The sequence below is a fragment of the Otolemur garnettii genome, unplaced genomic scaffold (assembly GCF_000181295.1).
Source record: "Otolemur garnettii isolate 467f Iridium unplaced genomic scaffold, OtoGar3 scaffold00003, whole genome shotgun sequence".
NCBI lineage: Eukaryota > Metazoa > Chordata > Mammalia > Primates > Galagidae > Otolemur > Otolemur garnettii.
The window spans coordinates 40,968,093-40,975,952 of NW_003852398.1; the positions used below are offsets into that span (position 1 = coordinate 40,968,093).

Genomic DNA, 7,860 nt, shown 5'->3' on the forward strand with positions numbered 1-7,860 from the left:
AAAAAAATGTGAAATGAGAATAAGGGCAAATGTCATTGTAAAGAGCTAAATTAATACATTACTTTATTGTCTACTGTGGAACAGTAGGGCAACGCCTGTGGCTCAGTGAGTAGGGTGCCAGCCCCATATACTCAGGGTGGCGGGTTCAAACCCAGCCCCGGCCAAACTGCAACAAAAAATAGCCTGGCATTGTGGCGGGCACCTGTAGTCCCAGCTACTCAGGAGGATGAGGCAAGGGAATTGCCTATGCCCAAGAGCTAGAGGTTGCTGTGAGCTGTGACACCACAGTACTCTACCAAGGGCAACAAAGTGAGACTCTGTCTCCAAAAAAAAAAAAAAGAGGAAATAAGGAAAGGAGGGAAAGGGAAAGAAAGAAAAGAAAGAAATCCTGAGTAGACACAGAACAAGGGTGCTGAGAGCTATGTTGCCGGGGCGGTGGGGGGGGACCTAAACTGCAGGTTAAGTCACAAAGAAATATCATACCGTGATACCAGTTGTGTGAATTCAGTCTGGTCAGGACCCTAAAAAGTCCTCTGGCTCCTCCCCTGCCATAGCTACCCTCACCTGCCACCTTTAAACCTACCACACAGAGAACAGGCCTCTTTCTATAAGAGGCCTCCAGAAAGTGACACCACCAGCTCCCTTAGGAGTTTGACAATCCTCACTACTCACTGTTGCTGTTCCCTTCCTTCAGTCTGGTTGCAAAGTTTATGCTCACCTCTTCTGCTTCTAACTTAACTAATTATAACCTCCAAATAACTGCAACCATCAGCCAAATGCTGAGCATAAACCCCACCACGCAAAGATACCTGCTGTGCTGAGATGCATCCAGAGCCAAAAAATGAAGAGCTGGAAATGCCCGGGGCAGAGAATTAAAATGAGGGGCCAAACTGGCAGAAAATCGGCACCAGGGAGTATAAAACAGGACTAGAGTACAGTCACTACCGTTTGGGTTTAGAAAGTCCATAAGGTCCTGTGGTAGAAGAAACAAGTATTAAAGTTAGCAGTAAATGTATGCATACATTTTTCTGAAAGGATACCCAAGAAATGGGAAACATGTAGAAACAGTGGGTGGTGACAGGGAGAAGATGGAGCCTATACTGTACACCTTCAATAAGATTGTTTTTTTGTTTTTTTTGTTTTTTTTTTGAGACAGAGTCTCACTCTGTGGCACTTGGTAAAGTGCCATGGTGTCATAGCTCACCGCAACCTCAAACTCTTGGCTCAAGTGATTCTCTTGCGTCAGCCTCCCAAGTAGCTGGGACTACAGGCACTGACACCCGGCTATTTTTAGAGTCGGGGGTCCCGTTCTTGCTCAGGTTGGTCTCAATCCCATAAGCTGAGACAATCTACCCGCTTCGGCTTCCCAAGTTCTAGGATTACAGGCATGAGCCACCGCGCCCAGCCTTCAGTAAGATCTTGAATTTTGAACTGTAATGAATCCACTCATCAGCAGAAAAGTAGCATCAAATGACAAGTTATAAACTTTCCAATATGCTTTCCTAATATTACTACAGAGCTATGTTAATCTTTTTCATAACTAGTCAATTCGAATACAGCCATACCTCATTTTATTATGCTCTGTCCATTGTGTTTTGTAGAGATGGCCTTTTTACCAGTCTAAGGTGAGTGGCAATCCTTCACCAAGCAAGCCTACCGGTGCCATTTCCCAGCAGCACGTGCTCACTTCATGTCTCATGTCATATTCTGACAGTTCTTGCAATATTTGCAACTTTTTCATTATTATTATATCTGTCATAGTAATCAAGGGTCTGGGATCAGTGATCTTTGATGTCACCATTGCCTGAGCACCGTAAACCATGCCCATATAAGATGGCAACTTACTTGATAACTCTGTTTTCTGACTGCTCCACTCACTGGCCTTTCCCCTGTCTGTCTCCCCTTCCTCAGGCTCCCCTATTCCTTGAGACACAATATTGAAATTAGGCCAATTAATAACCCTACAATGGCCTCTTACTGTTCAAATGAAATGAAGAATCACACACCTCTCAAGTTAAATCAAAAGCTAGAAATGATTAAGCTTACTAAGAAAAGCAAGTTGATGGCTCGGCGCCTGTGGCTCAAGTGGCTAAGGCACCAGCCACATACACCTAAGGTGGTGGGTTCGAATCCAGCCAGGGCCCACCAAACAACAATGATGGCTGCAACCAAAAAATAGCCAGGCATTGTGGCGGGCGCCTGTGGTCCCAGCTACTTGGGAGGCAGAGGCAGGAGACTCGCTTGAGCCCAGGAGTTGGAGGTTGTGAGCGTGATGCCATGGCACTCTACCCAGGGGGATAGCTTGAGGCTCTGTCTCAAAAAAAAAAAAAAAGAAAGAAACTATAGCTGGTAACTTTAAGTCATTTAGCATTCCAAAAATCCTAAGGCCTTTAAAGAATTATGCTAAATCTGCTCTGCCTATGCTCTAGAAATGATAAAGCCTAGATGATAGCACATGATAGCACATCTGTTTACAGAATATTTTAAGCCCACTGTTGAGACCTACTGCTCAAGAAAAAAAAAAGCTTTTTTTTTTTTTTTGAGACAGACTTTCACTTGTTGCCCCAGGCTAGAGTACCATGGTGTCATAGTTCACAGCAACCTCAAACTCCTGGGTTCAAGCAATCCTCTTGACTCAGCCTCTCAAGTAGCTGGGTCTATAAGTTTGCCCTACCGTGCCTGACTAATTTTTTTTATGTTTTTAGTAGAGATGGGGTCTCACTTTTGCTCAGACTGTTCTCAAACTCTTGAGCTCAAGCAATCCACCTGAGCAATCCACTCCTCCCAGAGTGCTAGGATTACAGGCACAGGCCACCATGCCCAGCAAGATTCCTTTCAAAATGTTACCACTCACAGACAATGCACCTGGTCACCCAAGAGTTCTGATGGAGATATACAAGGAGATTAATGTTGTTTTCAGGCCTGCTAATACAACATTTATTCTTTAAGTCATATTACATAAGAAGTACATTTCATAAAGCTATGGCTGCCAAAATAGTTATTCCCGTGACAGATGTGGGCAAAGTAAATTGAAAACCTTGACAAGATTCACCATTCTAGATCTCATTAAGAGTATCTGTGATTCATGAGAAAAGGTCAAAATACTAACATAAATAGTTTAGAAGATGCTGATTCCAACTCTCATGGATGACTCTGAGGGGTTCAAGACTTTCAGTGGATGAAGTAACTACAGATGTGGCAGAAATAACAAGAGAAATAGAATTAGAAGTAGAGCCCCAAGATATGCTGAATTGCTGCAATCTCCTGGTCAAACCTGAATGGATGATGGGGGTGACATACTGAGACTCTGTTGTAGTGCTTCTTATGGATGAGCAAAAAATGGTTTCCTGAGATAGAATCTATTCCTGGTAAAGATGCTGTGAATATTGCTAAAACGAAAACAAAGGATTTGCAGTACTCCATAAACGCAGCTGACAAAGCAGCAAGAGAGTTGGAGAGTATGGACTCCATCTTTGACTCTATTGTAGTAAAATGCTACCAAACAGGATCACATGTTACAGAGAAATCTGTCATTAATTGAAGAGTCAATGAATGTGGCAAACTTCACTGTTTTCTTATTTTAAGAAATTGCCACAGCTACCTCAACCCTCAACAACTACCACCCTGATCAGTCAACATCCATAAGCATCAAGGCAAGTTCCTCTACAAGCAAAAAATTATGACTCACCAAAGATCAGATGATCAGTGGCATTTTTCAGAATAAAGGTTTGTGTTGTTGTTTTTGAGACAGAGTCTGGGTCTGTTGCTCGGGCTAGACTACATCATCATAGCTCACTGCAACCTCAAAACCTGGGCTCAAGTGACCTCCTGCTTCAGCCTCCCAAGTAGCTGGGACTACAGGCACATGTCATGCCCAGCTAACAGTTTTAATTTTTGTAAAGACTGCATCTCACTATGTTGCTCAGGCTGATGTTGAACTCCTGGCCTCAAGTGATCTTCCCACCTTAGTCTCCCAAGTGCAGGGATTACAAGAATGGGCCATCACGCCCAGTCAATAAAGTTTTTTAATTTTTTTTGCAGTTTTTGGCTGGGGCTGGATTAGAACCCCCCAACTCCAGCATATGGGGCCAGCGCCCTACTCCTTTGAGCCACAGGTGCCACCCAATAAAGTATTTTTAAATTAAAATAGGTACATTGGCTCAGTGCCCGTAGCTCCGTGGCTAGGGTGCCGGCCACATACACAGGGGCAGGTGGGTTCAAACCCAGACTGGGCCTGCTAAACAACAATGACAACTACAACAAAAAAATAGCCAAGCATTGTGGTAGGCACCTGTAGTCCCAGCTACTTGGGAGGCTGAGGCAAGAAAATCATTGAAGCCCAAGAATTTTGACGTTGCTGTGAGCTGTGACACCACAGCACTCTACTAAGGGTGACATAATGAAACTCTATCTCAAAAAAAAAAAAGCACATTATTTTTTTAGACATAATGCTATTGTATACTTAATACAGTACAGTACAGTATAAACATAACTTTTTGTGCACTGTGAAGCCAAAAAATTCATGTGACTCACTTTATTGAAATATTTACTTTACTATGATGGTCTGGAATGAAACCTGCAATAGATCCAAGGTATGCCTGAACTAAGTTACCCACAGGGTACGGCCATTACCTTTACCTTCAAATTGTACATCCCAAACAATCTACAATGGAATTATTAGAGCACTGTGATCCCAAGCTCAAACTCTCATTTCGCAAACCAAAGGATGAACTAACTAACCAAAGGATTAACTAAGCAGGATCAATATATTTGCCCAAAGGTTAGTTCAAGTCAAGGATGTACCATCCCTGCCACCACCTGTTTAAACTGTATCTCAGGCCATTTAAACTGCTCTCTCCCAGTCAAGTGTGTGACCTGTGAAACAGTGCTGCAGACCTGAGGCATAGTGTCCACTGGGCACTCAGGAGGGGATGTGAGGCCAGCCTTGACCCTGTCCTTGGAAGAGCTATGTACACTAAACACGCCATAGACTCACCGCTGCATTAAAAGCAATCACCGCTTTCAGAGTTAGAACTTCTCTTATGTAAGCAGCCTAAATTCATCCTGCTCCTCTATTTCTTTTTCTTTTTTTGAGACAGAGTCTCACTATGTCACCCTCAGTAGAGTGCTGTGGCATCACAGCTCACAGCAACCCCAAACTCTTGGGCTTAAGCGATTCTCTTGCCTCAGCCTCCCCAGCAGCTGGGACTACAGAAGCCCACCACAACACTCAGCTATTTTTTTGCTGTGATTGTCATTATTGTTTAGCTGGCCCAGGCCAGGCTCGAACCTGCCAGCCCTGGTGTATGTAGACAGTACCGTAACCACTGTGCTAGGGGCGCCAAGCCTTGGTTTTGGTTTTTAAGACAGGGTCTTGCTCTATAGCCCTGGCTAGAACAGTGGAGTAGAGGGCACTGCAACTCCAGACTCCTGAGCAGCTTGGAAATACAGCTCCACACCCAGCTTCAAAGATGATGCTTTCAAATGATAAAACTGAAACCAAGGAAAAGTACTACATAATTTTTTTCTTACCTGTGACATATTTAAAATTTTCAGAGTGAAATTTTCTAATCCCGTCACATTTCTCTCCTCACAGTTCACCTTTGGGGATTTCAGACTTTCAGTGTTGTTAGAGTCCTCTGTCGGGGCTGGGTCAGATTCTGCCACTTCAGGCTCTGTGTAATACTCCTCTTCTCTGTCAGGGAAGTGAGCTCCAGCACTGTCCAGAGAGTAGAGGCTTTCTCGGAGGTTGCACCTCGAGTCCTCCCCTCCTCCAGCACCACAAGTGCCACCGCTGGGCTCTGAGCTCAGCTTATCCTCAGCCTCCCCAGGAATCACAGAAAGCATCACCATGCGATCGCCGTGGGTGTCCAGCACCACATCAGCCTCTTCTGTGGCCACGTCCTGGCCCATCAGGTCATGTGGGGGCTCCTCCTCACTCAGGTACACGGCCCCCACATGGGGAGTGTGAGCAGGCTGCTCCTCAGACCATAAGTGACCGTGTTCTTCTGCAACTAAAACATGCCGGCACAGTCACAGTCACATTTGACTTCAAAGTAAATGAACCCCAAAGATTTACAGTTGTCCTCAAATATGAAATTTTCTTCTCTGGAGAAAAAGTTATCCTTCCCATTTAACTCTCTGAGAGCCACCCCCTGTTCTCCAGATTAGAAAGGTTACAAGAGGGGAGACTGATGAATGCCAAATAAATAAGTAGACAAATATATAGCTTTACCCAATAGCTCAGTGAGTAAAGTGCTGGCCATATACACCAAGGCTGGTGGATTCGAATCTGGCCCAGGCCAGCTAAAAAACAACAATGACAACTGCAACAACAACAAAAAATAGCCAGGTGTTGTGGCGGGTGCCTGTAGTCCCAGCTACTTGGGAGGCTGAGGCAAGAGAATTGCTTAAGCCTAAGAGTTTGTGGTTGCTATAAGTTGTGACATCACAGCACTCTACGGAGGGCAACAGAGAAAGACTTTGTCTCAAAATAAAAAAAAAAACAGAAAATATAATCACTTTAACATTTTCATTTGTTTGATAAGAATACCTAAGAACTAAGAAGGCCAGGCATGGTGGCTCAGGCCTGTAATCCTAGCACTCTGGTAAGCTGAGGCGGGTAGATTGCTCAAGCTCAGGAGTTCGAGATAAGCCTTAGCAAGAGTAAGACCTCGTTGTTTACTAAAAATAGAAAAACTAGCCAGGCACAGTGGCGCACACCTGTAGTCCCAGCTACTTGAGAGGCTGAGGCAAGATAATCACTTAAGCCCAAGAGTTTGAGGTTGCTGTAAGCTATGACACCACAGTACTCTACCCAGGGTGACAGAGACCTTGTCTCAAAAAAAAGAATACTGGGCAGCACCTGTGGCTCAAGGAATAGGGCGCTGGGCCCATATACCAGAGGTAGTGGGTTCAAACCTGGCCCTGGCCAAAAATTGCAAAACAAAAAAGGAATACCTAAGAAAATAATAATAGTTTTATTCAAGATTCTACTAGAGCAAACCTTCTTTGTATGCATTGTAACAGCTCTGTGAGAGGGGCAAGACAAAGGATATATAGCCCACTTAATAGATGACTATGCTGAGGCCCAGAGGAGCTCACCGCAGTGCATGGTGGTACACAGCAGGTAAGCAGCTGAGTCAGGTCTAGGAACATAGTCCTCTACCACTCCGGAGTGGGCCTTACCCTCCCTGCATGACACTAGGGAGGCGCTGAGCCACATGCCAGAGGAATGCTGCTGGGCCATGCAGCAGCTCCTTCCTGAGGTAGCCTCTGCCAGTTGGACTCTTGTCCTGCCTGCTGCCTTTGGGCTGCTGCCCTTGGCAGTGTCGGAGCAGCAGCAGGAGAAAGAAGAGGAGGGCTTACCTCTCAACTTCAGAGCTAGAAGTGGGTGTTAGACAAAATGCACAGATAAGGGAAGAGTTCTGGGCAGTCTCTTATGCCCATTCAGTAATCTCCTTTCACCTCTGTGACAATGACTCCTGCCCTCCAACTCTTTCATCAACTCAACAGCAGCTGCCAGACTCTCCACCAGGTGCCGACCAGGGGGAATGAATGAGGCTAGCTGCCCACAGGAAAGCTCATATAGGTGAAGAATTCTGTGTAAAGAATTCTGCTTGCCAACAGCGTGTCACTGGGGTGTGAATGACCAACTGCCTTCAAAGTTGGGGAGAGGTTTGGGAGCTTCCTAAGGTATGCACATTTGTACAAAGTCTCAAAGAATATCCTCACAGAGCTCTGCAGATTCATTATCAATTCAAATACATTCTCTGGAATTCTGCTTTTGGCCAAGATGAAGTAAGAGGGATCGGATTTACCTCCCCTACTAAAACAACCAAAAACTTTTCTTTTTTTTTT

At 44.8% G+C, this 7,860-nt stretch overlaps 1 protein-coding gene across 1 annotated transcript in view; it reads right to left on the reverse strand.

Moving 5' to 3' along the window:
• TXNDC15 (thioredoxin domain containing 15) overlaps positions 1–7,860 on the reverse strand; it is a 16,834-nt gene that overhangs the window by 5,123 nt on the left and 3,851 nt on the right. The window contains exons 2-3 of the mRNA XM_003782323.2: positions 5,533–6,014; positions 810–973 (exon numbers count right to left, since the gene is read on the reverse strand). Of these exons, the coding sequence (XP_003782371.2) occupies positions 810–973; positions 5,533–6,014 (646 nt within the window). The remainder of the gene's footprint in view (positions 1–809; positions 974–5,532; positions 6,015–7,860) is intronic.